General features: G+C 42.0%; 1 protein-coding gene across 5 annotated transcripts in view; it reads right to left on the bottom strand.

Annotated features, from left to right (window-relative positions):
* Nucleotides 1–1,285: 1,285 nt before the first annotated feature.
* Nucleotides 1,286–13,443, bottom strand: part of mcf2la (mcf.2 cell line derived transforming sequence-like a) — a 53,548-nt gene continuing 41,390 nt past the window's right edge. For 4 of the 5 annotated variants that reach the window (XM_008281037.1, XM_008281034.1, XM_008281035.1 and 1 more), the window contains 25 exons: nucleotides 13,226–13,342; nucleotides 12,979–13,128; nucleotides 12,766–12,890; nucleotides 12,554–12,668; nucleotides 12,345–12,464; nucleotides 11,637–11,828; nucleotides 11,367–11,558; nucleotides 11,074–11,227; nucleotides 10,902–10,954; nucleotides 10,670–10,749; nucleotides 10,480–10,546; nucleotides 10,230–10,345; nucleotides 10,072–10,141; nucleotides 9,839–9,931; nucleotides 9,663–9,755; nucleotides 9,437–9,562; nucleotides 9,012–9,233; nucleotides 8,828–8,920; nucleotides 8,651–8,729; nucleotides 8,496–8,568; nucleotides 8,302–8,408; nucleotides 5,375–5,484; nucleotides 5,017–5,129; nucleotides 4,132–4,235; nucleotides 1,286–3,931 (listed from right to left, as the gene is read on the bottom strand). In XM_008281037.1, coding sequence (XP_008279259.1) covers nucleotides 3,852–3,931; nucleotides 4,132–4,235; nucleotides 5,017–5,129; nucleotides 5,375–5,484; nucleotides 8,302–8,408; nucleotides 8,496–8,568; nucleotides 8,651–8,729; nucleotides 8,828–8,920; nucleotides 9,012–9,233; nucleotides 9,437–9,562; nucleotides 9,663–9,755; nucleotides 9,839–9,931; nucleotides 10,072–10,141; nucleotides 10,230–10,345; nucleotides 10,480–10,546; nucleotides 10,670–10,749; nucleotides 10,902–10,954; nucleotides 11,074–11,227; nucleotides 11,367–11,558; nucleotides 11,637–11,828; nucleotides 12,345–12,464; nucleotides 12,554–12,668; nucleotides 12,766–12,890; nucleotides 12,979–13,128; nucleotides 13,226–13,342 — 2,844 coding nt within the window. In that variant the 3' untranslated portion in view covers nucleotides 1,286–3,851. Of the gene's footprint in view, nucleotides 3,932–4,131; nucleotides 4,236–5,016; nucleotides 5,130–5,374; nucleotides 5,485–6,255; nucleotides 6,331–7,031; nucleotides 7,131–7,968; nucleotides 8,083–8,301; nucleotides 8,409–8,495; nucleotides 8,569–8,650; nucleotides 8,730–8,827; nucleotides 8,921–9,011; nucleotides 9,234–9,436; nucleotides 9,563–9,662; nucleotides 9,756–9,838; nucleotides 9,932–10,071; nucleotides 10,142–10,229; nucleotides 10,346–10,479; nucleotides 10,547–10,669; nucleotides 10,750–10,901; nucleotides 10,955–11,073; nucleotides 11,228–11,366; nucleotides 11,559–11,636; nucleotides 11,829–12,344; nucleotides 12,465–12,553; nucleotides 12,669–12,765; nucleotides 12,891–12,978; nucleotides 13,129–13,225; nucleotides 13,343–13,443 lie in introns of all 5 variants that reach the window. The other variant, XM_008281038.1, reaches the window with a different exon arrangement.

Below are 13,443 nucleotides of genomic sequence, written 5' to 3'. Positions count from 1 at the left end.
AAATAACAGCTACTAAGCGAAACGGGGCTGCAGTTTGTTAACTGAAGTGAGATTTCGCCCCATTTGCGTACTGTTACGCTGTCAAACACACATTTTTGCTTTATAGCGCAAATAGCGTCACTTCCGGTAGCAGTGCAGCTCACGCCTGCTAACTTGGCGGATCTGTATCTTTCCAGCCGCGGCAGAATCTCGTTCACATAAGCTCACGTAAAGCCCTTCCTACCGCCTTGCCTCACGTGTTTCCGCATTGTGTGTATTGGAATAAGAACAGAGGTAATGCAGTTCACCGTAATCACGTTTAATATAACCCTGGTGATATTTAATTAATCACCAAGAGTGAGAAACAGGCGAGAATAGAGGTGAAGGTCGGCGAGAGTACGTATTGGAACGCACCCCAGGCCGAATCATGACGGTCTGAAGTGAGCACAGCTCATTGGCGGATAGATACCACGTGGTTAAAACTACGCTTCTGGTTCACAATAAAGAATTAATAGTAAATAAATGTACAATTTATAAATTTTCAATTTGAAAACAAATTTACGGTGTGTGTAAATGAGCAAACTATTAAAAAAATATTAAAGTAATCATTAAATTAGCACGCAAGCAAGTTTTTTTGGTTACATATAGCACCTTATCCAAAGTGCTTCACAGGCAAACGTAAATGATAAAATAAAGAATTAAACTAAATCAATAGGTAATCATAAACAGTGCAGACATTGAATAAAATGCACACACATTTTATAGAATAATTGTAAAATAATTAAAATCAATTCACAAACAGTAGAAAAAGGCAAAAGATAAGAAAACTTAAAAAAGGAATATGTAGAAGATTAAATATACAATAAAGGGGGAAAAATCAAATTAAAAAGTGCAGACAAGTTTATTAAAAGTAGAAGCAGTGTAGATGACTTACTTTTTTTTCAAAAAGAAAAAGGATTAATTAAAAGCAGTGGAGAAAAAAAACTGTCTTTAGCTTGCTTTTTAAAATGCCTATATTTGGAGCTAATCTAATTTCGGAGGTGAGCTGGTTCCAGCAGCGGACAGTAAATGGACTGAATACCACTGCATTGTGTCCACAACTAGCTGACTAGTCTCTGCAGGTCTCAGGGTTTTTACTTAGCAAACACATCTCTTGATATATTTTGCACCCAGCCAATTCAAAAACATATAGACAATAAGTAGAGCCTTTAATTCAATTCTATATTTAACTAGAAGTCAGTGCAGGGATCTAGCTTGAAGTCTCACCAAAAAAACAAAACAAAAAAAAAAACAATGCAAAATCCCATAGAGGAAACCATCTCAGACTTTATTAAAGCTGCTTTTCATTTTACATACAAGTCAGAATTACATATGTACAAATATACACAGATATGTCTTATTATAATATTCTTATATCAACACCATACTCAGTAGATATACAATAGGAAAATAAAAACAGTGGTCGCTGCAATGTGCTGCATAAACAGAAACTAAAAAATATAACCCTTTCTCATCTCTCCAGCCTCGGATTTAAAAGTACAAATAATTCTTTATTGTGGGATCATGATCAAACACTGACAAGTTTAGTGCCCGCGTCAGCTTTCGTAAGAGGGCAGAAAATAAACTCTCACAATATACAACAGGTAAAAATATAGCCTTGTCCAGGAGGTTTAGAATCAGGGGGGCCACAAAGAGTGATGATATACAGAGAGACAAGGACACTCACGGACACCATGATCCTCGTGACAGTATACATGCTCTTGAGGAAAACCGTGTGAGGTATCGAGGACACATCTGTACAAGTGTAACACACATTTCTCAGTCTTACAGGACACACAACGCCAGCCACGGTTTACTCTCTGCTTTAGCTCACAGTCGGACATCAAACGACCTGCAAACTAGTTTCCAATTAAAGAAACAGAAGTGGCGTTAATCGTGGCTTCGTTGAGCCAGTGGACAACAACGGGTGGGGTTGGTTTTGATGCAACAGCATGCTGCACTTTCCTGTGTGATAACAGGGTCACACATTCAACATCATAGATGGGAAAAAAAGGATTGTTTTACAGTGTGGATACAGTAGAAATCTTCTCATATAAAAAAAACATGTTTCCCCTTAGAAAACAAGGACAAGAAAAGGTGTCATTCAGTGTTCAGGATAGCACAGGTTCCTTGTGTGTGTGAAGAACAGCCGGGTTTAGTTTACTCACCTCACACTGAAAGTCAGACTTTATTTTTTTTACTTTTTTGTGTTTTACTCAACTGGGGTGTTTCTCGGCTACATTTTGGTGTCAAGTAAACAAATATTGCTCTCAGGCTGGAGGTGCAAACATGTTGAGCAGGTCTGGGCCCCGGTTTGCCCAGCTTGCGGAGAAGTGGCTACTGTCACATGCCTGAATGGGGCTGGGAGCAGAGGGAGAGGACAAAGGCGGCTTTTGTTGCAGACCAAAGATAGGTGAGCACAGTGACACAAAAAGTGGACAAACGTGCAGAATATTGAGGTGTGGGACACTAGTGTGTGGATGGCTGAGGTGGCACTACCAGCAAATTGCCAGGAATATAAAAATTAACCCAGCAGGTGACTTCACATGAATTATTCTTGCTGTCTCACCACTATGACACCCACCCAACCTTGTAAACAGTTTGCAATTTAAATTTTAAAAAACTTAATTGGGCCTTTTCTGCAAATCTGATGTGGTGTCTGTGGCTTTAGAGACTTTCTGCAGGTATGAAACAAAGCATTTTGTTCTCATGAGCAAGAATGCACACACACACATAAAGACATGTAGTCGACACAAGCAGGTATGCGGTCACACCTGCCTGCCCACGTAACTTCTTGGGCTTCCTGAGAGGTAAATCCAGAGCAGTTCAGAGGCAAGTTACATAATTCCTCTTAAAAAAACGAAGAGGTTCAAAAGTTGTCCAAGCTGCCACTCTTTGTGTAAGCGATTTGTACAGACGGTAATGCGAGTAGTTGGAGAAGTGCAAGACATCTGACCACCAGGCTGTGCTGTTGGTGACATTCACCTGGTGACTCTGTGTTTTTAACAAAAAAAAAACAGGCTTAAAGGAAGCTCATGGTAACAATACGGGAGGAATACAGCATTCTTGAAAGGGGAAAAAATAGAAAACCAACTACTTTTGACACCACAGGGATGCGTCCCATGTACAAAAAAGGCTTACGGCAACATGCCCCGAACATTCAACCTGCTCAGTTTTGCTCCAAGATGCACTGAAAGCTTTTTTCTCGTTGCAGCCGCCTGCTACTTTTCACAGTGTACGATCAGTGTCTGACACTAAAGCCGGTGTATCATGTGAAATACCTGTCTGATAGTATCTGCGGATGTTTCACACAAGAATCTGTCGCTATGCTGTGATGTTGTCCACTTGAAGGGGTTCGACACCAACAGTCTTGTCCGCTGCCTCGTGTTTAGTGCAGGTATTCTTAAAATTGTCCACTCTAATGCTACATAATCACAAGGATTAAATGAAGACATTTATATTTTTAAAGATGGCCTGACAGGAGGTGACTTTAACTTGTGTTCTGAGGAATGACTGATCCCTGATATTTTCTTTCTCCGGCATGAACTGTGGAAATAAATACACTTAAATTCAACTGACATGCTGCAATTTGTGAAGCTAAAACAGATTTTAAATGAGAGTTTGTCTTTTGCTATGAGGCTAAAAGGTGAATACTCAGAAAAGGTGGGTGTGGTTGACGCAGGGATTGATTCGGTTGTTGGTTGAGGAGGGCTTTCTGTGCGAATGAGGAAAAAAAGCAACATTTTGATTCTGTCCTCCTGTCAGATCAGCTTTAGCTTTCCACCTGGAAATAGTTTTAGCTCGAGGGACGGTGTTGGGACAGTGGTCTCGGGTCAGGGTTTGATGTCAGAGAAGCTGGTGTAGGTCTCACTGCAGCTGGAAGAAGTGCTGAGGTTCCCAGAGACGCTGCCATCTGCAGGACAAACACAAAAATAGCAACCGTGGTGGGTTTAGTACTGCCAGACTGTTGACTTCTGTAGCCAGAATAAAAACAGAGTCGTGACTTTTTCATTGCAGGGGAAAAGTAACAGTATCACCGTGATGCATCAGATTCATACCGTATGTGTTGTAGAATGAATCTGAATGTCTGCACTTCTTGATTAATGAACCAACCTGAGCTGCTGAGTGATTGGGATGACTTGGACTCTGAGATGAGGCTGAGGAGGTTTGCTGCTGCCACCCAGCCCTCCTTACTGCTGCGAAGGTTCTTCACAAACCTGCAAAGGATTAAACCAACTTTACCCAACACCAACTATTACACAGTTTTGCTGAACTGATCTATTTGACCCATTAAAAGCAGGATGCATAGCAGCAGTGAATACAGACAGAAATATAAGACTTGCAAGTTGCTTTTTGGAAGACGTGTTCAGATCCTTAAGTAGAGGTACCAATACAGCAATGTAGAAATACTCTATTGCAAAAGTCCTGCATGAAAAATCCTAATTAATATAAAGTATTATCAGCAAAATGTAAAGTATTGAAGTAAAAGTACTGGATTGGTTCCTGTGGCTGATTTATTGTTATAAAAAATGACATTTTTGGTTAGATATTGGATCATTCAGACATTAATTGAATTGGACCCATGTGAGAAATCATATTTGGTGAAGCTCATATCTGAAATATGACCCCGGCTTACACACTGCTTTCTGTAAAGAGCCAAAACATCTGATTCAATCTATCACTGTGTGTTGTATTTTGAAAGTTGAGTAATGTCTTCATCGTAAAAGTGACTAAAATACTCAAGTAAAGTACCTCAAAATTGTACTTTGGTTGTTGAGTAAATGTACTTAGTTACTTTCCACCACAGGTGACTGTTTAAAGTAAGGGAGCTTGATGTCAGCATAGGTTTCACTGACTGAATTTCTTGTTATTTCATGACCTTCTTAACAAACAGAAATGTGTTTTGGTCCTATAACAATCATGTAAATATGCAGATTTTTCCCCACCTGCATCTAATACATCGATCTATATTTTGACAGACGGAATAAAGATGTTTACCACTGTCCCTCCTCTCCTTCTCTGATTAGCTGGACCACATCTCCGCTCTTGACAGACAGCTCCTGAGGTCCCGTCTTCTCACAGTCTGCCACCACTGTGTACTTTCCTGGAGCCTTTACACAGACAAAAATCACAGAAGTCAGAAGAGTCAGGACGGCAAATGCAGGTATTTTGACCATTATTAGAAGTAAATTTATTTTCCTAATGATTATTGCCAACATCTTGTCAAACATGCAACCAATCATCACTTTTTTTTAGCAACTTTTACAACCAGACTGTAACTGTATAGCTAAATATAGCAGAATCTTAGAAAAGAGTTGCTGTAATATATACAAAAAATCTTCATGTTCAGGCTCACCAGCTTCTTCCCGACTTCATCCTCGGTGTCAGAGTTCATGGGGTCCTCGCCGCTGGAGTATCCGTCGTTCTCTTCTGAGGCGTCCACGGAGAGAGATGCTTTGTTCCAGCCTGCAGCAGGAAAGGAAAGGTAAAGAAGAACAGGAGAGACGGAGGGTAACACAGATGATTAGAGACAAGGCAAAGGAGGGATTTGAATCACACTCACTCTCACTCCATCACTCCATGCTTCCTGGATCACTAATTTGATGTGACAAAATAGATAGAAATGGACTTTGCAACGTGGATGATCACAGTCATACATAAATCTCCCATGAGGAGCACAAAACCACACAATCGATTCTGTCAAAACACTACAAATCGATCCATTTACACACACTCAAAGGCGCAAAGGTCAGCCCAAACTCCAACAGAAGATCAGTGTCGACAGATCCCAGTGAAAGAAGCACACTGATAGAAAATCAAGGACTTTTGATGAGAGATTTGAATCATCTGGATTAATTCTGAGGCTGCTGGTGCTGAAGCCGTTGAAGCAGTGTCAGTATTCTGCACGCTACACATCAACCCAAACCACCCGATAGTAGAGAAGAGAGAATGATTGATTTGAGGTAGAGCATGTATCTCGCAAAAATATCGTCATTTAGCCGAAAATTGAGACTTAAAATCTTAGATTTTAAAGTTCAATGAGTAGAACTGCCTTTCAGGTGATTGCCAGCTTAAATATCTCACCCCAATGTACAATAAGATTATAGGACTCAATACAAGGCTAAATGACTGGTAAAAGGGGTATTTTGCTGCACTTTACCTCTGGTAAAATCAATCATGACCATCACAAACCCCAGCAAACACCCACTGTGACTGATCCTCAGAGCAGCTCTGTACCTCGCCGTTTGCTCTGTAACAGACTAGATGTGCTCATCCATTTGACTCTGCTCAGAGTGATGTGGGGAGCCGGCTCTAGAGGGGGAACAAACGGCCAGCGAATCAGTGAGGGCCAGCCGCGAACGTACACGGCTGAACGGTCAGAGTTGGATTTCAGAATTTCATTTTGTCCTTGAAGAAAATGTGACCACACTCGGTTAAAAATACACAAAGATTCTTCACTCCGATGGGGAGAACGGGTGAGTGAAGCACCCAGACAGGTGGTCAGTTAATCAAATGGACAGAGCATCTTCACAAAACACAAAATTTGTAATTCACACATGATAATGACAATAACCTGTGGATGAAGGTTAAAATGTTGTCGTAGACATGACAGTGATTGTGGAAAAAAATATGTCACAGAGCAGCTGCATGCTTCAGAAAGCCAAACATTTCATTAGTCTAAATGTATATAGATTGGATTCAGATTGCACCGGATTAAAGAATCCTAATTAAATACATAATAATGATGATTTTCATCATGATTACATTTTAAGCTCTTTACATCACTGATTTAAAGACTGGATCTGCAGATGGTCTGTCTGAGCACACATTTATCACACATGTAAAACATAGTAAACAAAGTGATGAACAGCTTTTATCCTGAACAATTTTATACCCAATTTCATTTTTCTATATGGAGTGAAATCTACATGCATACAAGACTGAGTACAGTCTAATGATGAGGGACGGACGAATGAATGATGGCCTCTGTATATACTAGGACAAAAATATACCTTTAAACCCAAATGGTGTGGGGTCACTCTTGACCAAGTGGCGTTTGGAGCTGTGCTCAGGGCTCAGAGCTGAGCCTGGGCACACAGGAGGGAAGGAGTGAAGAGAAGGAAGGAGAGGAGAAAAGTGAGAGAGGAAGAGCTAACTTTGACCCCCAGTCTTCAATCCAAAACAGCCAAAAAACACGAAATGTCAAATTACATATTGATCATTTATGCAAGCCTTTGAAATCAAAAAAGTTGTGTTCGACCACCTTTACACATATCCTAATAAACATGAAGGTATTATTGGAGCAAAACAACTGAGAACTTGTGACAATATAATGAGTAATTGTAGAAAAGAGTAACGTGTGTATCAATAAATCTGACATTGCAGGAAAAAAAGTTGCTGGAATGAATGTGGTGCAAAAGAGACATTCATGCACCTGTTTCAAGGAATGTGAAGTCAAGGAGAAAATTTGCATATATCCAAATCTGTATGTGTAGAATATTTTCCCAGAAATACTTTTTTATTTTCATTTATTTATGGCACAACCATGCATTCGCATCTATAACGATGGAATCTACTGCAAAGAGATTTGCTCCAATAACACCTCCATAGATAAAACCTTAGTGGGAATTCTAAATAAAAAATTAATTAATCTTTACTTAATATTCAGCCTTAAATAGAACTGAAACTGCACAGTGGGTGTGCAGGATACAGTAAACGTTTCAGTTGCTATAGATGTGTTCCTGAGGTGGTGGCAATGCCGCATTTTTACCACCAGGGGGCAGGCTATCTCCAACTTAAAAACCAGGATCATATGCGCTCAATCAGGCCTTAAATCTGGTTAGACTGGGAGTGAGGGGCGATTAATTATCAACTACTGGCTGAAATGTAGTTTAACAGAAGCCCATTAGGAGTATAGTCATAAAAAATACCACCACCGAGTTTGTTCTAAGCATTGTGAGCCTATGTTACCTTTCGGACTCTTGAGATTGCTGAAGCCCTGCAAAGTAAAACGCTTTTTAGCCACTGAGGACCTGTCAGTGGTGGGACTGGTCACTGGTTCATCTGGAGGCGATGGTTTGAAATGAGAAGACGGGGAAAAGAGAGTAGCACAGTCATGAAAAGACAGAGAGAAGGAGAGAGCGAGGACGCATGGAGATGACGGTGATGAAGAAAAGAGGAGTCCACGTTAGGAAGAGTTTGGCATTGATCAAATTTTTAAACTCTGCAGCCGTAACTGATTAATACGCCTGTGTTTGAGGATGCTGCATTAATTTTATTCACCTTTGTGTTTCGGGGAGGAAAAGGAGATGGCGTCAGAGGTTGGACTCGGCTCTGCCTTTTTATCCTCTTGCTTCCTCTGGTTCTTTTGACTGCTGCTACGGAAGGGACTGGAAAACACCAGAAGCAGAAAACATTACAACAAACGCACGTTGTCCCGACCTCTGATGGCCCTCTATGAAATATATGACAGTAACCTGAGGGAGATGGAGGTGTTGTTGCTGGTGGGAACTGGGGAAACAGAGTCTGAACTCTTCTGCTGGCTGGCATCTAAAACACACAACAGTTTATTGCAGTGACTAGCAGGGAGGCTGAGCAAAAGACAGAAGAAGTCTCTATGTTTTTATAATACCTCTGCAGGCTTTGAGCTGCTGGGTCAAAACTTTGCGGATCTCGTTCACCCACGCTGTTTTAATCTCTGCTGTTGGAGCCTAGATAGAAAAAAAATAGCAACAATCATTATTTTTTTTTGCTTCGTTTCCAGCTATAGAGGAGGGTTATTTATAACAATAAGACTGAGGGGTGTTACCTGGACTATAAAAACTTCTTCTCTGGAGTTGCACCAAATCTCAAACTTCTTGTTGTCTCCTTTAGCGTTCTCTGTAATACCCACTGCACTCATCTGAAAGAAAAAAGAAAAGGAGAAAGATCAGAAACGTGCCTATTCAAGGGACCTTGTACGACTGTCAGCTATCTTTAAATAGTGAACTTACACTGAGCGAGTGTTTGAAGCTGTAAGATGGAGCTTTCTCGTAGCCCTCCCCGTTCTCCTCTCGCCTCTTACAGAAGAGCAGGGCCTTCTCGTGCAGGAACAGGTGCCTCTGCATGGGCTTAAACCTGGCCAGGTCCTTGACCTTGGCGTGACCTTTCTTATGCTCCGTCCACACGCTGAAGGAGCCCTGCATCAGCAGACGACCCAGCTCGGACAGGTTCCCCTAAAAGAAGAAAAAAGTCGATGCGTATTTATGGTTTGGAATTGCAAATGTACCTGTGGCTGTTATGTTACGTTACACTGCACAGGCCTTTCTACATAGAGACTATATCACTGTGTAGCTGTAGAATATATATATAAATTAATGTGCATTTTGGTCCAACAAGCTTTATGTCAGGAAAAGCTACACGCTCTAATTTCTCTGACCTCGTATCCTGTGATGGCAATGAGATGCATGGAGTCGTTTACAGCTTTCAGGATCCCCAGGATGGAGGAGAGAGCTTCTTGTAGGTCATCACAGCCATCACAGCCTTTACTGTACTTCAACAACTCCTGCAAACATCAAAGCAGAGGATAGGGCAAAAAGTGAGTCTTCCCTGTCTCACAGAACAGATTTCTATATGTGTGCATGCAATACATGAACAATGCTCACCTTGAGCAGTAGCTGGTACTTGGTGATTCTCTGGACGGGTTTAAGGAGGTAGGAGTCCAAACCAAGTTTATGTTCCAGCTTCTTCTGGCACTCCTAGTAACAAAACATGAACCAATTTAGATATTTACAATGTATTGTTCCTGTAAGTCACATATTGTTGTCGGTATGAGGCTAACCTGGAAGAAGGCACAGTCGGAGCACTGTCTCCACAAGCTCTCAGAGCGAGGTTTATTCTGGCAGTACGCCTCGTAGATCTGCAGGTCCTTCATCTGCAGGGGAAACAAAAGAGACATTAACAGGTTGGTTCAAGTGTCGAGGAGATTTTGAGATTACATTCTTTTTATTGGCTCTTTATAAGTTCTAATTACAAACCATGATGTAGAAAGCAATGTTTGGAAGCAGTGCTTACCCTCTCTAAAAAGCAGCGGCCCACTAATTCTGGGCAGTCAGTGTACGTTTCAAGTTCCTTTAAAAATGTTCTGGAGGCAAACAACAAAACACAAATGCTCAGACAATGAAGGACATACAAAAAAAAACAACTGAAAAATAAAAATACAACTGAAGTACCTCTTATGAAACTGGTAGATTTCAGACATGTTGCCAAACAGAATGTCCTTCTTGCTGTGCAGGGTGCTGGGGATGAGGTGAGCCATGGCAGGGTTCTCCATCTCTGCTCCATAGCCCTGGAGGTTAATATTGCAGATTAGTAAAACTTTTCATTTCCTCACCTTTGTCCTCAATGAATGCTGGGATAGACGATGTGTAGACTACTTCTCTGCCTGCCTTCCCTGGACTAGAAGTCAGCAGCAACACTCACCTCCAGCACACACAGCAGCTCCTCCACATATGCTCTCTCCGTCTCCAGCAGCTCGTTCATCACGTGACTGAAAAACGCACAAACAAGATACAAACTAAGCTTTCAGTTATCAGAATTAGCCTGAATGCTGCCATATCTTTCTATCTTGATGTCAGCTTATTTAAGAAATAGTTCTGGGGATGACTCATACCGCCGAAGCACTGCCAGGTTTTCTTCTTCTTCTGAAAGCGAAGCATGTCTCGTGCCACCATTATGTATGGGAGACTCTACCTGTAAACATATACAGTATGCTCAACATATTAAATATTTACACCTGTATCACTTAACTTTGATAAACACCAGTTTTTAAGTTACAATTAAACTTTATGAGCAAACAACTGAAAAGAAACAGAATAAATTGTTGAAAAAGCCTTAGAAAGTACCTTTTTACAGATAACGTTATCTGCAGAGTATCTCCTTTCTTTTCTCTCTTGATCTGGAAAGAGAAAACTATGTTCAGTGTCTTATCATTCTTAGTGTGCACCACAAAAAAGGTATCAAGTCTTGACCTTTCTGATACATCCCTAAATCAATTACAGATCCATGCAGACGTACTGGGAGAAGATTGTGGAGACTTGACTTCAGGCCTTGGAGCTACTGGCTGGACTGGTCTAGTCTGTTTGGCAGCAAGTTTCTTCAGGCTGACGCGTCTTTTCTCAAACATCTCCTGGACAGAGCTTTGTTTCTGGAATACTTTCTCTACCTGGTCCTGATGGAGGATGGAGAACAAAGATGTGTTACAACAAAGAGCAACCTGAACTGCAGTTGGAGGCATTATAAGGTAACACAAACTGATTAAATTGTCTGATAAGGTTGTATTTATTCTGTTGAGTGCACTTCTTGCTGACCCTGAGCTGAGCGTTGAGCACCGCCTCATACTGGCAGCAGATGGCGCCGCGGTCAGCGAGGGTGTGCAGCGCTGCCGTATCCAGGTATCGCTCCAGCTCTTGCAGAGCCGCTTCAGCTCCATCCTGAGACTGACAGCGGTCCACTGGCTGACTGGCCAGCAGGAAGATGCCGTCCTCACACCACCGTGATGCCTGTGGGGGAAACACTTGTGAGCATGCAGAGGATACATGATGTGTAGGGAAAAACGTCAAACCCAGCCTGACTCCTACCTTCTCCAGAGCATGGTGGAGCTCCAAAGCTCTGAGCAGGAGGCTCTTCTTGCTCCTCAGAGTGGAGCTGATCTCCTCGCACACTCCTCTCAGCTCGCTGCACTTTGGCCTGATGGAGTCCTCGGCATAGTGGGAGTTTTCAATCAGCCTGTCACCTTCACTGGCCAGGGACAGAGCAAGGTCTAGCACGTCCTGTAGAAGTTAAAATGTCATAACATAGTTGTAATTTAAGTGAGGGTACATAAAGTATACCAGCTTGGCAGAAAGCACCAGGAAAAACATCATCAATCAATGGCTGTCAGTAAAAAAAGCAATCTCTTTCCTCCTCCTCAGTCCTCCCCCTCTACTGTACGCTAAGTGGAGTGTCCATTACTTAATGCTGGATTGAGTGGGACACCTACATTATACAAATCAGTCGACTTCTCTGGACCTCCTCTGAAGACATATCAATCTATACTGCATTTCAGACCGAATTTTCTGTGTCATAATACAAGCAGCATCTTTCAATCGTACAGTTTTCTCATCAAAAAATCTAATTTGTGAACCTCACATGTATTTTCATCATGACTGAGGATGGATGAGGGCATCGATTATATGATTAGCCAAAAGGCCTCAAGGATGCATCAAAGGTGAAAGTGTTGAGCATGTGTTTTCTGAGCCACGTGAGCTGCAGGGTGAACAGGGACTGTGTACATGTGTGTGTCTTACACAGGCTTTGTCCTCGTGAATGCTGAGCTCTCTGAGGACGTGCTCGGCGTGGGCGGGGCTTACGCTGACCTCAGAGAAACCTGACAGCCGCTCCGATGTCACGTCAAGCTGGGCACGCACCTATGAGAAAACAAGCAATATTTGCACTTTCATTTTTAGATATGAGGGGAGAAAAAAACTACTACTACATTTCCTGTGATTAAACTCACTTCACGGAAGTGCCGTTCAAAATGGCGCAGCTGCAAACACTGCTCTAGTTTAGTGTGGTGACGCTCCCAGAAGTCATCGAACGCCATCTCTGTTTCATCCAGCTGACCCAGGAGTCTGAAGAGGAAAATATAAAAAAAGAGGAGATTAGTCAGTGATGCATTCAGGGGCAACTTCATTCTCCAATTATGTATCCTCCTATGTTCTCCTCTACCTCTGTACAGTAGCTAAGTTTTCCAGTTCATCATGCGTCATGCTGTACTCAGGATCTGTCTGCAGAGGCTCATTGATGCACTCCAGTAGGCGTCCTCCTTGAGACAGTGCCACTTGCAGGTCCTCCTGGAAATTGAACACATATTTTTCTTAAACACTAAACCTTGTGGGCAACTAGGAACACTGTGAGGGACACACTAGAAGCATGTCTGACCTTCATTTTATCTTTCTTCAGAGTGTGTACGTGCAGCAGGTTGGTGGTGGCCTCGGCATCGTTGGGTAATTCTGTCTCTGCAAGCTCGGTGCCGAACGCCTGCAGCGTCTGAGCAGTGGTCTTCACCATCAGGGCAAAAGCCTCAATGGCCTGTGGAGGACAAGGTATGTATATATCAGCAGAAGTGCAAAAAAATGTGAGAATCTCTAGTTAAATGAACAGAAAATATAAAAGCATGTGTACATACAGTGCGGTGTGAGATCCAGCTGTCATGGCAGTATTCCTGTGTGCCTCCCAGCTCTGTGGTCAGTTGTCCAGGGTCAATATACGCATGGAGCTCAGTCACCGAACTCAGCATCACCACCTGATAGGAAATATTACATTGAATTAAATCATATTGGATGAAAACAATAAATAAAGGAGCTAATAAAATACAAGTTGAAACAGAACACATCTTGCAGAGCT

This window comes from Stegastes partitus, unplaced genomic scaffold (genome assembly GCF_000690725.1).
Source record: "Stegastes partitus isolate 25-593 unplaced genomic scaffold, Stegastes_partitus-1.0.2 Scaffold220, whole genome shotgun sequence".
Classification (NCBI taxonomy): domain Eukaryota; kingdom Metazoa; phylum Chordata; class Actinopteri; family Pomacentridae; genus Stegastes; species Stegastes partitus.
The sequence above is the reverse complement of the archived record's forward strand: the minus strand, read 5'-3'. Positions and strand labels throughout refer to the sequence as shown.